The following is a 17,415-nucleotide window of genomic DNA, read 5'->3' as shown; positions in this document are numbered from 1 at the left end:
ACTTTTGAAAGATTACAAGAAAGGCATTCAAAAGAACGACTTGCAACCCAATCCCACCCCTGGTTGTAGCTGCAACAAAGGTTATAGCGTCTTTCCACGCGAGGCAAGAAGGACAACCCTAGACAGTTCTGCTCTCCTTGTCTCTCAAAATCTCTCCTACCTATTAGCAATACGATCAGCCTACTGATTCTCACAATAGGGGCTTCCTGCCTTGCTTTGAGAGAATGTTTAGGGACTCGCCTATTCAAAGACGGAGGTGGCTGAATTGGAGATGCAACATTTCTGGAAATTTTGAGGCCCTGGGCAAAAGCAGAAATGGAAGGAATGTGGAATGAAACATACACGATACTTTCCTATCAAACCCAAACTTACTTTACTGCTTTAACAAGATAAAATGTGTCGTTTAGAATGTAGTTAGCATCTAAAATGGTACTGCTTAACACATTTTTAAATTCGAACAGCAATCCTATGCACGTTAACTCAAAAGGAAGACCCACTCTTTGAGCAGAGCTTACTCCCAGGTACACAGCCTCAAAAGTATAAATAGCTTACAGTGCAATCCTAAATGATATAGTTCTACTGAGGAGTAAGCCCCAGTGAGTTCAATGAGTTGTAGTATCTATCGCCAAGCTAGAACAAAGGTTGCCAGATGTGGCAAGCAGCAATTCACAAGGAACCCAAGCCCCAAGTGCTCCTCTTGTGTAGATGGCAACAGCCTCTAGGCACAACTTCAGCACAACAGTACCCTCCCCACCTGTGATTTCTAGCAACAGGGATTCAGAAGTATGCTACCTCCAACAATGAAGACAGCCATTGACTACTGGGCACCTGGCTTCTGATAATGCCAAAGCTAAGTCTGGATAAATCAGAAAAGCTTTATACAATTAGTTTTCTGCTTTTCACTGCAACCGCTGTACCATTTGCAAGGCAACTCTTCTGCACAATGCGTGCCACTTATTAGGAACAAATACACAAAGGATTGTGTCCACTGTTCTCTGTTAAACCACACAGACCGGCAGGTGGAACTTTGGAGAGGCTAAATCTGGTATGCTATGGGTAGTTCTTGTTCTGGGGGATTCTATGCTTCTCATTTTGAAAAGTTATGGGTCTCAGCAATCCAGGAATTTCACCAAATGGGGCAAGTTTCCAACACAAGTATCACTTCTATAAGTGGGAATTAAAGTCCCCCACATGTGTACAGATCTGTTTCGCTATACAGTATGTTCACATAACATAAAGCACTGAATAGGAATGGGATTTCCTTAAAATCTCAATATCAAGTTTATGTGCACAGATTTTCCCCCCTTCTAATTTTCATCTTGCTCTTTAATCTTGATGGGGTTAGCTTCCCCCACCCCTGCGCCGGTCCTGCTAAAAATGCCACCAATTATTTCCCATTATATGCATTATTATATGTATATTCACTCCAGATTTCCTAAGGCAAGCAGCACATAAACAAGTACATACAATGATGCATACAACCATATGAAATACATATGCATTAATTTACTTAGATAATTATGATGAAGTGTACTGAAGCATAGAGATTGATGCTTTTATGTACATCACACTTTGATATACCTTTTTTTGGAATATTATTAGTTGGGCTTGGCTTGGGCATAAGTGGGTGCTTAAGGCAAGAGGCAGTCCAAGACGAGCAAAACTGAATGGGGTTGAAACTGCCCAAATCAGTGTATAAAACCATTCAAATACATTCCTCCATTCTTAGTGCTGAGTGGTGTGGGTTTCTACAGTGCATATTGGCCAGCAGACCTATGTGTGATGGGGCACAGGTATGTGGAATTTCTTACATGGAAGTAATAAAAGGCATTGTTAGGTTTCCTATTTGTACAGTCGCAAAAACTTAATCGGCATACGATCTCTCAGCAGTAGTAAGAAAGCCTTACAAGTGAGTCCACAAGTTATTAGCCTATGCATAGTTCTACTAAACTCTCTGCCTACACATACCTCTATCAATCACTTGTGTCATACTGAGAACCTCAAAAGGAAAAAAACAAAGAAAAAACATCCCAGTTCTTTAAATTCCCTTGCCTGGGTGAAATTTGTATTCATCACAGGTGACAAGACTACTGACAATTAACGCCTGCCTTAATGCTATTTGACATCTTTGCATACAAATGCTTGAAATTTGTACTCCACTTCCTATTTTGTTTTTAAAATGGTAAACCTGAGTTACATCTACCCCAGAGAGAACTTTTGCTTTATCTTATTGGGGTACACAGCCTTTCCTAACAACAAGAATCATACTGGAGTACACCAAAATTACAGAGCGTCAGCACGTTAAGAGCACAGGTCACTGAATTAAGACTGGTATATTCACATCCATTAAAAAACTTTCAAAAAGATATACACAACATACACAATTTATACATAAATAAACAGAGTATAAGCCTTGCTTCAGGAATATTTGTTGCCCCCTTCACCTTCAAATGCCACTTACAGCTGTGTCCTGTGAGCTGGCTTCTATCCTTGCATCATTCTTACTCCTCAGGAGATTGACATCTTCACGTATTTGCAACGGAAAACCAATGGAGAAACCTCATTCTAATCATCACTGTCACTTCCAGATTCACTCAACTGCAAGTCATTCCCTGTATTTAAAAAGAGGAAGTTACAATTACTTGTTGGCTGTGATCTACCCTGAAAAATTGCTGTATTTGACCTCAAATACACTGGGGAGAAAAATAGGGCGTTAAGCTGAAACACACTAATTCTAGATCATAAATATATTTATTTTAATGAAATTTATGTACAGGGCTGCCACTGTCGTTGACCTCTGCTCAGCATTCACTGGCTTAAGATTCACTAGGAGTCTGGAGGTGGCAGTGACTCATCTGCCCTGCAAACTGGTAGCTTTCAATCTACTTGGCTATTGGCTTCGTGTAGCGTTTAACATTTAAAAAAGAATAAGCTCATTTGTCTCATCGCAGACTTGGCCCAGCAGATGACAGACTGGAACAGCAGCACCCATTTTCTTCAGCAATTGCTGGCACCAGTTTCATTCACAGCTGGAAGAATTTAGACCGAGTTTGCTTTGAGGCCAAATTGTGAAATCATATCACTATTTGCAGAGAGGGGCCATGAAATCTATGTTAATTCTTAGTTATTATTAAGCATTTCCTTATTTATTTATTTTTAAAGCAGCACTTGGGCACCGTAAAAGAGGCAGGAAGCAGTCTGGTTATTTCTATCCACTCACACCCCTAATATGCAGCTCAGTAAAGTCAATGGGTTGCCACGGGACTTCTGAACTAAGCCTCTTTACAATGTGAATGAATGAAACAGAAACAAACCTGATTTTGTTAAACCCCAAAGACCTCCATCTGTGTAGATCATGCTTGACCACTTGCTGAATGATCTGCATTCAATTGTGGGCTAAATACAGACCCATACATGTAACTGAGCCAGACACCATGTTTTATTTAAAAAACAGAAATGCTAGCTTCAGGAGAGAGCAATTTAAAAAGAAAGAAGGAAATTATGAGAAAGGAAAGGACTGGGTACCACATCTCCTTCTCTCTCAAAGCCGCTTTTAAAAGCCAGCACTGTGTCTCAGTTACACACCTGTGTATCTAATGTGTATTTAGACCCTTAGAAAGTGCATGTGATATAATAAATACATGCAGAAGACAAGAAACTTACTGAGAGTGCTCATGAGCTGATTGCTTCCTTGTGGCCTGCTGGTTCCGTTGGCAACAGAGTTCTTGTTGTTACCCGGCTGGGAAGGGGAAGGGTGTGCAACGTCATTCCCATCGCTGCTCGAGGTTTCATCATCGCTCCCAGAAGAGCTCTCTGAATCAGACGAGCTGCTTCCGCTGCTGCTACTCATCTGCTCAATTATTTCAACCTCGGCTCTCAACTCTGGAACAAAGGGACGTTTGCAAGGAGGTCAATAAAGGATTCCACGGGCCGTTGACACAGACAGCCCAACCAAACCATAGCAGAACGTTGAGATCTGCCCCCCAAAATCTAAAAGCATCTTAGATGTTGTGAAGATCTGGTGCAGAATGTGGCTGCCAGCATTTTGCCTTGCACCGAAGGACTTGCATATGTCACAACCGTTATTTCAGCAGTACGTTTGCTGCCTATTTGCTTCCAGGCCCAATTTTAGATGTTTATCTTACTTTAAGCCATTAAGAACCAAATACCTGAGGGAGTGCCTCTTCCCATATCAGGCAGCTCCTGTCTGAAGATTTTCTGTAAAGGCCTTTCTCCAAATACAGTGGTGCCTCGCAAGACGAAAATAATCCGTTCCGCGAGTCTCTTCGTCTAGCGGTTTTTTCGTCTTGCGAAGCAACCCTATTAGCGGATTAGCGCTATTAGCGGATTAGCAGCTATTAAAGGCTTAGCGGCTAAAAGGCTATTAGCGGTTTAGTGGCTTAGAAAAAGGGGGGGAAAGTGAAAAAAATCGCAAGACTCACAAGACGTTTTCGTCTTGCGAAGCAAGCCCATAGGGAAATTCGTCTTGCGAAGCGCATCGAAAAACGGAAAACCCTTTCGTCTAGTGGGTTTTTCATCTTGCGAGGCATTCGTCTTGCGGGGCACCACTCTACTGACTTTAGCAGAGATATGGTATGAGTTAGCAGAGGGCCTTTTCTGTGGTGACTCCCTGACTCTGGAATGCCCTCCCTAAACAGACATTGCATTTTTTTCAGCACAATGCTAGCTGTTTCCTGTTTGCCCATGCACTTTTGATGACATGGTATACACAGAAGTCCAAGTGAACCGCATGAGGCTTACTCTCAGGTAAGAGAGGCTAAGACCATTTGGATCCCTTCCAGTCGGGATTCATGGGACAGAAACTGCCTTGGTCGCACTGGTCGATGATCTCCGGCAGGCTAGGGACAAAGGTGAAAGCTGTTTCCTAGTTCTGCTGGATCTCTCAGCGGATTTTGATACCATCGACCATAACATCCTTCTGGACTGTCTAGAGGGGGTGGGAAATGGGGGCACTGTTATACAGTGGTTCCGCTCCTTCCTCCTGGGCCATGTTCAGAAAGTGGGGGCGGGGGGAAATGAGTGTTCAGACCCCTGGGCTCTCACTTATGGGGTGCCTTAGGGTTCTGTCCTCTCCCCCATGCTTTTCAACATCTACACGCAGCTGCTGGGAGAGATCATCAGGGGGTTTGGGCTGGGTGTTCATCAGTACGCGGATGATACCCAGCTCTACCTCTCTCTCAAATCAGAACCAGTGAAGGCCTGTGTGAGTGTCTGGAGTCCTGTGTGTCTGGAGGCGGTTGGAGGATGGATGGCAGCTAACAGATTGAGGTTGAATCCTGACAAGACAGAAGTACCGTTTTTGAGGGACAGGAGGCGGGCAGGTGTGGAGGACTCCCTGGTCCTGAATGGGGTAACTGTGCCCCTGAAGGACCAGGTGCGCAGCCTGGGAGTCATTTTGGACTCACAGCTGTCCATGGAGGCGCAGGTCAATTCTGTGTCCAGGGCAGCTGTTTACTAGCTCTATCTGGTACGCGGGCTGAGACCCTATCTGCCCGCGGACTGTCTCGCCAGAGTGGTGCATGCTCTAGTTATCTCTCGCTTGGACTACTGCAATGTGCTCTATGTGGGGCTACCTTTGAAGGTGCCCAGGAAACTACAATTAATCCAGAATGCAGCAGCTAGACTGGTGACTGGGAGCGGCCACCAAGACCACCTACATTGGCTCTCAGTACGTTTCCGAGCACAATTCAAAGTGTTGGTGCTGACCTTTAAAGCCCTAAACGGCCTCGGTCCTGTATACCTGAAGGAGCGTCTCCACCTCCATCGTTCTGCCCGAGGGCCTTCTGGCAGTTCTCTCGCTGCGAGAAGCCAAGTTACAGGGAACCAGGCAGAGGGCCTTCTCGGTAGTGGCACCCACCCTGTGGAACGCCCTCCCATCAGATGTCAAAGAGAAGAACAACTACAAGACTTTTAGAAGACATCTGAAGGCAGCCATGTTTAGGGAAGCTTTTAATGTTTAACAGACCACTGTATTTTAATATTTTGTTGGAAGCCGCCCAGAGTGGCTGAGGAAACCCAGCCAGATGGGCGGGGTATAATTAATAAATTATTGTTATTACTATTATTATAAGATTGCTGCCTTCAGGATTACTGCCTTAGTCATAATGTTTAATTAACCTGCTTGTGCTGTAAATTGTTTATACAAATCTTATTTATTAGCTTTATTTTTGTATTTATGTATATATGTAAAGGTTTTATTTACACCTTTGCACACTACCTTGGAATCTTTTTAATGAAGAGCAGTTAACAAAAAAATGCATTTTTTTAAAAAAAATGTAGGGATATACCAGAATATGGTAGTCTGCCAACCACTGATTAGAAAAAATATATTAGAAAAGAAATGTATTACACATGATAGCTCTTTCCCTTCACTGCAAAAAGATGGACTAGGCAAGTATTTCAAGTCACATTTCTACAGGTTTCTAACAGATCTGTCGACTACTTACCTAATTGTTTTACTCTGACAAATACTCCAGTGTATCAGGGAATTTGAATTCTTATGTAATGGGGAGTCTAAAATAGGATTAAATACTTTTTCCACTGTCTGCAGTTCAAATAAGAGTGAACTGTATTTTGTTTTGCTCTGAGCACTTAAACTGGCTTACTAAGAAGGGCTTGTCTTTGGAAATGCCAACTGACCCAAAATACTAATGAGACTTAGATTTTACCACGGCCTAGCCACTAGTTTCACACTGACAATATTTGTTCATAGATAGGCAAATCAGTAACAGAAGCTTCATTGCGCAGCTAGATATTTTGGGTGAAACCAGTACAATAAATTAGCATTTTTTTTTTTAAACCTCTGAAATATAGGTGACGTATCATGACAACAGCATAAAATTTTATTTGGAAGGCTACTATTTAGGGGCAAACATACAGCGATCGTTTTACTGTCAATATTCTACCAAGCTTTTGAGTTTTGCAAGACTTTTTATACCTTCTTTCAGACACAACTGAAGTTCAGTGCCTTTTCAACTTTTTGCAGAATTAACTTTACACGAAGCGTATTTTAAAAAGCTAGATGATCATTTTTAAACCAGTGCCGAACAGGTAACCCAATTATTCTCTCGACAAACAGAAGAGAAATCACTGGGCCCACCTTCACCTACTTTATGCAAGGACTTCAAAGTTCTGTAGACTAAGAAATGCAACTTTGGCCTGGCCACTTTAGAGCGAGGCCCTCTGCCGCCAATTTTTAGCTGAAAAGCAATTGCTGCGGTAAGTTCTACTGTGGATGCCGTCACATTATTCAGGGTGAGAAACAAATCAATTTCCACAAATCTGTCTGAAATGGGACGCAAAGAATAAGGAAAACTGGATTCACAGCAAATCCACTGAGAATTCTCAAGTATTTTTACCGTGAAGTTACAAAACTATACCTCTCTTAATGTCATCCAGCTGAGGCTCCGGGGAAGGATTGTCTTTCAGTGGGGAGGTCTTGGGACCCACTGCTGGTTTTGTAGGAGCTCTGAACTGGGTAGAAGAAGGTTGTGAGGCTCGGGCCGATTGCTGTTCTATCCGCGCCTGGATTTTGCTGCTGCCTTCAGCTCTGAAAGAGGATTTTGAGCACACAGATACAATGACACCTCAAACACAACACCTATGCATCTTCTCAACTCCCTCTCTCCCCCTCCCCCTCTTCCACCCTTTCCAAAATGTCTGAAAAACCCCAAATTCTATCAGGATGGTGTAAAACCAGTAACTGTACGATCCAAGCAAATTTCAGACCTGTATATATGTCAGCACTTTCAGGGAGAGAATGAGACCTAAGCACTTGCTCAAATCTACCAAGGAAATAAATGGTCCTTTTAAAAGTGAAGAGACAAAACGAAACACTGTCCAGATGTAACATTTGCATCTACTAATTTCTAAAGGCCCCCCTATCTACAGAATGGACCAAATTCAAATATGTAGCAATAGCAAATGACATGGCTCTTTTTTAGACTGTACCACTTTGAGGATTGTATATATCACAGGTAGGCAACTTGCAGCCCACGCTTCATTTTTAAAAAATTGACTTAAAAAAATCATACACACAGCAAAACGAAGAAGCCTAAATTAACATTGCCTTCTACCGCTAAGAAATAATAATGAAAATATTAAAAATACATTTACTACCCCTTTTGAACTTCTATTCTGGTTACAATATATTACTACTCTATAAGAATCTATTATATCCTTTGCTGTCCCATATTTTATTTCCCAAATTCAACCTAACCCTCCCCCCCCCACTGCTTCCCTTCACCTGTGTGATATCTTCCCATCCTAACATTTTTTCTAGTTGCTTTAATAAAATAGAATAACATGAAAACTGTTAAATTATAATGACTTCTTTTGTCCTTACACGCTTAACAATTGCCTATTAAGAGTTCTGCTTTAACACCATATTTCTTCATGTATTCCCCTATGCATTCCCATTCTGTATAGAATTTTTGATTGGAGCAGCCCCTGATTGCTGCAGTCATTTTTGCCATCTCGGCAAACTCACAAATCTTAACTTGCCATTCAGTCATTTGTGGTATTTTTTCTGTTTTCCAAGATTTTGCCATAAGTATTCTTGCGCCTGCGGTTATATACAAAAATATATTCCTTTTGTCCTTGGGTATGTTGTTTGTTAATAAACTCAATAAATATGGCACTGGTTTTTTTTTTAAATAGAGCTCCAGCCCACACTTCATTTTCTGTAGCCCTCAACACCTGAAGCTGATCAATTCCCGTATCTGATCAGAATTCCTCCCTCCCTGTTCTTTTCTTGGCTTTTGAAGTGTGCTCCCTACCTTCTACAGTATTTCATTTCAGAACAAAGCTGCAGGTTTTTTTAATTGATTAGTAAAAACTGATTTTAAAAAACCCATCTTCCCTGGTTGTACGCCTTGGGGAAAATAGCTTTTTCCACCGCTGTCTATTAATTGGTAGGCTTCTGCCATGTGTGTGTGTCACACTAAAGTAAGAAAGGAATTACTTTCATTTGTTTTCCAGAACAGTACAGTGGTACGTCAGGTTACATACTCTTCAGGTTATATACGCTTCAGGTTATACACTCTGCTAACCCAGAAATAGTGCTTCAGGTTAAGCACTTTGCTTCAGGATGAGAACAGAAATCGTGCTCCGGCGGTTCGGGAGCAGCGGGAGGCCCCATTAGCTAAAGTGGTGCTTCAGGTTAAGAACAGTTTCAGGTTAAGAACGGACCTCTGGAACGAATTAAGTTCTTAACCCGAGGTACCACTGTAACTGCATTGGATCTCATATGGACTATACATTTAAAGCAGTATCATACCACTTCAAAGTCAAGGCTTTCCTCAAAGAATCCTAGTTTGTTAAGAGTGCTGACAGATGTTAGACCCCTATTCCCCTCACACAGCTACAGTTCCCAGAGTGGTTTCATAGTCAATTGATCTTCCCAGGAAACCCTTGAGAGCTGTACCTCCATGAGGAGAATAGGGGTCTCCTAACAACTCGGAGAATTGATGCTTTTGAATTATGGTGCTGGAGTAGACTCTTGAGAGTCCCATGGACTGCAAGAAGCTCAAACCTCTCCATTCTGAAGGAAATCAGCCCTGAGTGCTCACTGGAAGGACAGATCCTGAAGCTGAGGCTCCAATACTTTGGCCACCTCATGAGAAGAGAAGACTCCCTGGACGACAGAGGACGAGATGGTTGGACAGTGTTCTCGAAGCTACAAACATGAGTTTGACCAAACTGCGGGAGGCAGTGGAAGACAGGAGGGCCTGGCGTGCTCTGGTCCATGGGGTCGCGAAGAGTCGGACACGACTAAACGACTAAACAACAACAACAACTCGGAGCACCCTTAACAAACTGCCTACCTCTAGAGCAGAGGAGTGTTTTCCAGGTTTAAAATTTCCTTGTACATGTCAGAAACCAGGGTTCTTGCCTTCTCTCTGAGATGCTGGTGTTCCATTTTATTTATATATGCATTTTATTTATATGCCACTAAATAACAAACAAGCACCATGTATATACTGTAATATATACTCATCAAAATATTATAGTAAAAAAAGAAAAGAAATCGTAGCCAAGGGTTTGAAATATGCCACCTGCAGTGTGAGATAGGGCTATGCTGTGTCTTGTTTTCTCCAAATTAGAAGCGGCCCTGTGGGTTTGTGCCAACCGTTTTTACCTTGTCTTCTTGACTTGAATGCTGCTGCTTAGCTTTTCAAGCACATATTCCCCAGTATCGTGATTGATAATAAGTACGCAGTCCTTCTGGTATGGTCTTTTATTTCCTTTGAACACCGTCATTGGAGGAGTAGAACCCTGGTTGTCCAGAAAAGCAGAGATTACCCTGAAGTCCGAACAAGTGCCCAAGCTCATGCCAAGAAAAACTGACCCCTTAACGAAAATGCCATATCTAGTCACTCATCTTCAAGGCTGCATTTGAATGCTTTAATAGGCTACCTCTGAATACGTGGTCACTGAACTGCACTCCAACAGTTTGCCTTTACAGTGGTACCTCGGGTTAAGTACTTAATTCGTTCCGGAGGTCCGTTCTTAACCTGAAACTGTTCTTAACCTGAAGCACCACTTTAGCTAATGGGGCCTCCTGTTGCTGCCGCGCCGCTGGAGCACGATTTCTGTTCTCATCCTGAAGCAAAGCTCTTAACCTGAAGCACTATTTCTGGGTTAGCAGAGCCTGTAACCTGAAGCGTATGTAACCCAAGGTACCACTGTATAGATGTAAGGGAAAACAAATGCCTGCATATTTAACATCTCCCTCTTTATGCTTCTTTGCAAAATGTGCAGTCTTTTTGTTTCAGGCTTCAGGATACTTCTTGATAGTACAGCAAGGAGTCAAAGAGAAAATAGAGCTCTAGCAATGCCTATAGGTAGAACTATCACCTGAAGCAATTCATATATAAGATCAGTATATCCTTTATATCCAGTGGTGATCTGCATTTTTAAAGGCAATGACCTAAGCACATACAGTGGTACCTCAGGTTACATACGCTTCAGGTTATAGACTCTGCTAACCCAGAAATATTACCTTGGGTTAAGAACTTTGCTTCAGGATGTTAACAGAAATCATGCAGCGGTGGCAGCGGGAGGCCCCATTAGCTAAAGTGGTACCTCAGGTTAAGGACAGTTTCAGGTTAAGAACAGACCTCCAGAACGAATTAAGTTCTTAACCCGAGGTACCACTGTATATGTAAAAGAACATTCTATAAAACTCAGTCAGAAGAGACTTTCAAATGCAGGTTCCAGGCATACGCTGAAGTTTACCTGGAACTACAATAATAAACATAGGCTATGAAAGAAGGGGTCCACAATTGTAGAACTAAAATCTAAATAGAAAGAGGCTACCTGGGGAGGGGAGGGGAATAGAAACGTGTGCGCATGCACACACACACACACACAATTTTAGAATAGATATATACTCACATCCCAGACACACTACATTATTGGTCTTAGATAAGGCGACACAGAACAGGTAAAGTTAGCATCTTCTATTAAATCACCACTAGCTGTTACCAGGTTCTTTTGAAAAATGCATACAGTCTTCTTCTTGGCCACAAATTCAATAGTTCAGAGCAAAAAAGCATAGCTGGGGGAAGGAGGAGCAAAAATGGGACACACAGTAAACTTACTGGGATGTGTGGTAATGTAATTGTGACTTCGTCTCCTTTGCCAACTTGAAGCTCCCCTTCACAAGATGTATCAATAGATGCTGGTTTGAAGTCATCTAGAGAGAAAAATAGTTAGCATTAAATATCTATTGGACTTTAAAGGTTTCCTGATTAACATCCATCTGCGACAAATTCACTCCCTCTTTGCTATTACTGATGAAATGTATTATTGTGGTGGATATAAAGGGAATAAGGGAACCGTGAAGGTTAGCTTAAAAGCTTTAGAAAACACCAACAGTTACTGCATCAGAATATTTTATTTTGTTAAAAGCTTCCCCTTCCCCAGTCATTTTGCATAATCTACAAAGCTCCCTTTTGCTGGTGCCCCAAGAAACTTTTAATTCTCCACCCACCCAGCAGCAAATAATCATGTTGTAACACACTTTTAAATAAACCTTCCAAACTTCAAAAGTAGCTTTTCAAGCATCCTGTCTGCTGTTAAAGAAATAAAATAGTCCCTGTCTCTTTCAACAGTAATGTGATATGCTAGGAAGCTTCAATTACTTAATTTATTCACATCAAAAAGTTGCTACTGTAACAGAACCAGTAAAAAAAAGTGGGGGAATAGCCCTACCTACTTACTTTGGGCAACCAACAAGTGGTCCAAACCAAGCAGGCAAATTACAACCTGCTGCATGTTTCACGGCTGGAAAAAGATGTATCCATTATCAATCTCTGCATTATTTTGGAAATGCTGTTAAAAACCTGCTAGCAAGATTCCTCTGGCTAAGAAAAATAGTATTTTATAACTGACAAAGACTCTGTGCTTTTTAACATCTGCTTGTAGGGTTCCCAACTTAAATGAAAGGCAAAGGCCTGGCCTGTACCTCTAACACAGCTTGATGTGCAGAAATCATCAGCTGAAGCATTTCACGGTATGGAAAAAACGCGATGCCCTGATCTTTGCAACCTACTGTTAACAGCAGAAAAAGTTGGCAACCCCTGGTTGCTCACTGTGTCTCCTATTAAGGACACATACCCTATTGTCTGCAGAAATAGCTGGCAACCTTCCCAAGAATTCATCATGGGGCACAGAGGAGAATAAATAGGCTTTGACCACAGGCAATTGGCCCAATCCGAATCTGTCCCTGATTGTGCATAGAAAGGGTTGCCAGCTTCTTAACTTGCTCCTGTCTCGGCCCATTTAACAACTGTTTGATTCCATAGCAATTAGTCAGGGGTTGTCTTCAGTTCCAGGACATAGGAAGCTTTCCCTCATGGTGTCTGCATCTCAAACTTTGAAGGAACGGTTATAGGAAGGGTTTGTGTTCTAGCCATGCTATGGCCAACAAACAATATGTGTAAAAAGAGTAAGAAAGACAGTTAACTCTGCCCCCAGCAAGAAGTAGGGACTACCAGTTTGTTGCCCCTGTGACCATGGGCGTAACCAGGATATATGTTTTGGGGGGACAGGACACCCACCTGTCATCAACTTCTGTCTAACTCTGTCTAGCAGTGTTTCCCCAAATTGGGTCTCCAGCAGTTTTTGGACTACAACTCCCATTATCCCTAGCTAGCAGGACCAGTGGTCAGGGATGGTGGGAATTGTAGTTCAAAAACAGTAGGAGACCCAAGTTTGGGAAAAACTAGTCTAGCAGCTTTGGAACAAAATGTCTCAAGAGTTGTTGCAAATCACTTTCTTTTGACCCCAAGTGCTCTAAGAAAAAGCTGCCAAAATCCTTCTACAATTTCTATTTTTAGTTAAGTATATTTATTTATTTCCTGGATGCCTGTGACCCTAACACACACACATACAGAAATTTAGCAGGCGAGTATTTCTCCTGCCGCTGCATCTCCTTAATACTAAGAATAATTTTATTATTTATACTCTGACCATCTGGCTGGGTTTCCTCAGTCACTCTGGGTGGCTTACAGCATATACAGTAAAACATAGTAAAACATCAAACATTAAAAGCTTCCCAATACAGGGCTGCCTTCAGATGTCTTCTAAAAGTTATGTAGTTCCTTATGGAGAAAAGCTTCTCTTGATGCTTTTCTGGCTGAGCAGCTGCTCTTAAGAGCACAGAAAGACCCGGACCAGTTAAGAAACAGAACAGAACAGAAATACTGACAACTGAAAACAGGGAGAGGGAGGAGGAGATGCTGTGATTGTTTTTCTGAACTCCCAAAATCACTTTATGGTGCAATCCTGCAAATGCCTAGTACTGAGAAGGTCAACCCCACCAAATTCAGTGGATTATTTATATTATTGTTGTTGTTGGGACGACCCCACCAAATTCAGTGGATTATTTATATTGTTGTTGTTACTGTACGACCCCGCCAAATTTAGTGGATTGCTGTTGTTGTTTGACCCCACCAAATTCTGGGTATTATTTACCGTATTTTTCGCACCATAGGACGCACTTTTCCCCCTCCAAAAATGAAGGGGAAATGTGCGTGCGTCCTATGGTGCGAATGCAGGCTTTCGCTGAAGCTGGAGAGCGAGAGGGGTCGGTGCGCACCGACCCCTCTTGCTCTCCAGGCTTCAGGAGAGCCCCACCGCCAGCCCCACAAGCTCGGGGGACAGCGGGGAGGCGGAACGCCGCCATCCCGCTGTCCCCCGACTTGGTTAGAAGGCTGGCGGGGGGAAGAAGCCTGCTCCTCCCCGTCGCCAGCCCCACAAACTCGGGAGACAGCGGGAGAGGCGCAGCGCACCCTTCCCGCTGCCCCCCGACTTGGCTAGAAGGCTGGCGGGGGGGAGAAGCCTGCTCCTCCCCGTCGCCAGCCCCACAAACTCGGGAGACAGCGGGAGAGGCGTAGCGCGCCCTTCCCGCTGCCCCTGACTTGGCTAGAAGGCTGGCGGGGGGGGGGAGAAGCCTGCTCCTCCCCGTCGCCAGCCCCGCAAACTCGGGAGACAGCGGGAGAGGCGCAGCGCGCCCTCCCGCTGTCTCCCGACATGGTTTGGAGGCTGGCGGAGGGCTTCCTCCTCCCCCAGCCCCACAAGCTCCCAGAGCGATGCCAAAACTGCGCGCAGCTTCGGCATGGCTCTTGGTCCCGTTCTGGGGGAGGGGGAAGCTCGGGCTTCCCCCGCCCCAGCCCCGCGTCTCCAGCCGGGAGACGGTCGCGGGGGGCTGCTTTAGCCCCGCGCGTGCTCTCCCGGCTGGAGAGGTGACGCTCGGCTATGGAGGCTCCTGCCATAGGCGCGCGTCACCTCTCCAGCCGGGAGAGGGTCGCGGGGCTAAAGCAGCCCCCCGCGACCCTCTCCCGGCTGGAGAGGTGACGCGCGCATATGGCAGGAGCATCCATAGGCGCGCGTCACCTCTCCAGCCGGGAGAGCACGCACGGGTCTAAAGCAGCCCCCCACGACCCTCTCCCGGCTGGAGAGGTGACGCGCGCCTATGGCCGCTGCTCCCTGACCTGCTCTTTGGGGCTGGTGGTGGGCTTCCCCCGCCAGCCCCAAAGAGCAGGTCGAAAGGAACCTGAAGCCTGGAGAGCGAGAGGGGTCGGTGCGCACCGACCCCCTCGCTCTCCAGGCTTCCAAGGTAGCCGCCTGAACGTACCTTAAACGGCACCTTGTTTTAGAGCGGGAAAACAAAATGGGGAAATTTCTCCCACTCTCTGCGCAGCGCCTCCTGCCGCTTCGCTGAAGGGGCGCTGGGCAGAGAGCAGAAGAATTTTTTTCCCTTGTTCTCCCCCCTCTAAAACAAGGTGCGTCCTATTGTCCGGTGCGTCCTATGGTGCGAAAAATACGGTATATTGCTGCTATTACTACTACTACTACTACCACACCACCTTGAAACGCCCTCCCTTCTGATGTCAAGGAAACAACTATCTGACTTCTAGAAGGCAACTGAAAGCAACCCTGTTTGGGGACGTTTTCAAGGAAGGAAGTTTCTATTACATTTTTAGATATGTTGCAAGCCGCCCAGAGTGGCTGGGGAAATGCAATATAAATAACAAAATTATTAGTAATTATTATAATAATTATCATCAGTATACCGAGGGCCGGATTTAGGTTTGATGAGGCCCTAAGCTACTGACGGTAATGGGGCCCTTTATATGTCCAGCTGTCCTTTGTCAACAATAAATTGTCGCTGTTTTTTGTGTTGAATATATGCAATGTGGTAATTTATGGACCTAATAGGTATCTTTAAAGCCCTATATGGCCTAGGACCCACATACCTACGGGACGGCTTCTCCTGGTATGCCCCGCAAATGACAACATTTTGGAGGTCCCAAGTCGCAAAGTGGTTAGATTGGTCTCAACTAGGGCCAGGGCTTTTTACTGCCCCGACCTGGTGGAACTCTCTGCCACAAGAGACTAGGGCCCTGTGGGACTTGACATCTTTCCGCAGGGTCTGCAAGACATAAGTCTGACCCTTATGTTTCCCTCCCCTTATGGTTTTGATCTATGGGCTACTATTAAAACGAGGCTGCATTTTAAATTGTATTTTAACCTGTATTTTAAATTGGGTTGTCCCCCCCCCCATTATGTTTTTATTGTAATTTTATTGGTGTTAGCCGCCCTGAGCCTGGCTCTGGCGAGGGAGGGCGGGGTATAAATATTATTATTACAGTCATACCTTGGGCTGAATATGCTTCATGTTGAGTGCATTCGAGTTGCGCTCTGCGGCAACCCGGAGCGCGTTACTTCCGGGTTTCGCTGCTTGCGCATGCGCTCAAAATGACATCATGCGCATACGCGGAAGCGGCAAAAAGCGACGCGTGCGTGCGCAGACGTGCCGTTGCTAGTTATGTTTGCTTCTGGATGTAAACGGGGCTCCAGAACGGATCCCATTCGCATCCCAATGTACCACTGCATTATCATCATCATCATAAAGCCATTTGCCCATGTTGCCATGCAACCAGTCCATGCAGAATGTGGGGACCCTATATATAGAAATGAGCAAACCAGTGATGATTTAGGGAGCAGGCGGGGCTCATTACTGAGTATACCGGCCTATACCCTCGACCCTCAGCCCCCTCCACAATTGGGTTGTCCCCTCCTTAATTAACAGTGTAATCTCACTGTACACAAGTTGTACAAGTGACAATAAAGCATTTTCAAATTATGTTTTTATTGTAATTTTATTGGTGTTAGCAGCCCTGAGCTGGCCGGGGAGGGCGGAGTATAAATAAAAATTATTATTATTATTATTATTAAGCCATTTGCACATGTTGCCATGCAACCAGTCCTTGCAGAATGTGGGGACCCTATATATAAAAATGACCAGTGATATTTTAGGGACCAGGCTAGCAGGCGGGGTCCATTACTTATATCATAGGAGCCTACACAACACAAAACACTGTTGCTGTATATAGGTTTTATTTTATTTTATGTTTATCTTATATTTTGGAAATGTACATCCAGGGTGTTTTTTTTCCCTTTAATTTTTTGGGGGGCCCGCAAGAGAGGGGCCCCCCAAGCTATAGCTTGTTTTGCTTATACATAAATCCGGCACTGAGTATACCGACCCTCGACGTCCTCCATTAGGACGAAGCCCCCCTGGCCCGTCCTGAGGGAAGGAAGGGCGGCCATTCCCCCTCAGGCTCCCGCTGGCTTCGCGGGGCTTGCTCGCGAGTAGGCCTCCTTTCCCCCTCAGGAGCCGCTTCCCTCGGGCCCCGGGGGCTTTGGGCGACCATCCCTCCCTCCCCCCGGCGCCCCCTTACTCACAGCGGATGGTGTGGAAGGAGGCCTTGGGGTGCCTCTCGAAGCTCTCGCCCAGCTGCAGCGGGTGCTCGTCCTTGTCCAGCAGCGGGTTCGCCGAGCCGTTCATGGCCGCCGAGCGAAAAAGCAAGCGCGGCGGCTCCT

At 44.6% G+C, this 17,415-nt stretch overlaps 1 protein-coding gene across 1 annotated transcript; it reads right to left on the bottom strand.

Moving 5' to 3' along the window:
* Positions 1 to 349: 349 nt before the first annotated feature.
* EAF1 (ELL associated factor 1) lies at positions 350 to 17,412 on the bottom strand. The gene is made up of 6 exons (XM_081883063.1): positions 17,278 to 17,412; positions 11,625 to 11,719; positions 10,160 to 10,296; positions 7,401 to 7,570; positions 3,664 to 3,882; positions 350 to 2,612 (listed from the first exon to the last, which is right to left on the bottom strand). Exons 1-6 carry the CDS (start codon positions 17,378 to 17,380, stop codon positions 2,566 to 2,568), a joined length of 771 nt encoding a protein of 256 aa, XP_081739189.1. The 5' UTR covers positions 17,381 to 17,412; the 3' UTR covers positions 350 to 2,565.
* Positions 17,413 to 17,415: the final 3 nt, after the last annotated feature.

Source organism: Podarcis melisellensis (genome assembly GCF_964234715.1).
Source record: "Podarcis melisellensis genome assembly, chromosome: 12".
In the NCBI taxonomy this organism is placed as follows: Eukaryota; Metazoa; Chordata; class Lepidosauria; order Squamata; family Lacertidae; genus Podarcis; species Podarcis melisellensis.
Note: the sequence above shows the minus strand (reverse complement) of the source record. Positions and strands in the feature narration are given on the sequence as shown.

Coding starts and splice junctions, on each gene's coding strand:
- EAF1 (XM_081883063.1), bottom strand. CDS start 17,380: ATGAACGGCTCGGCGAACCCGCTGCTGGACAAGGACGAGCACCCGCTG. Junction 3,883..7,400: donor GCTGGATGACATTAAGAGAG/GTATAGTTTTGT, acceptor CCTTTGTTCCAG/AGTTGAGAGCCGAGGTTGAA. Junction 2,613..3,663: donor TCAGCTCATGAGCACTCTCA/GTAAGTTTCTTG, acceptor TTTTAAATACAG/GGAATGACTTGCAGTTGAGT.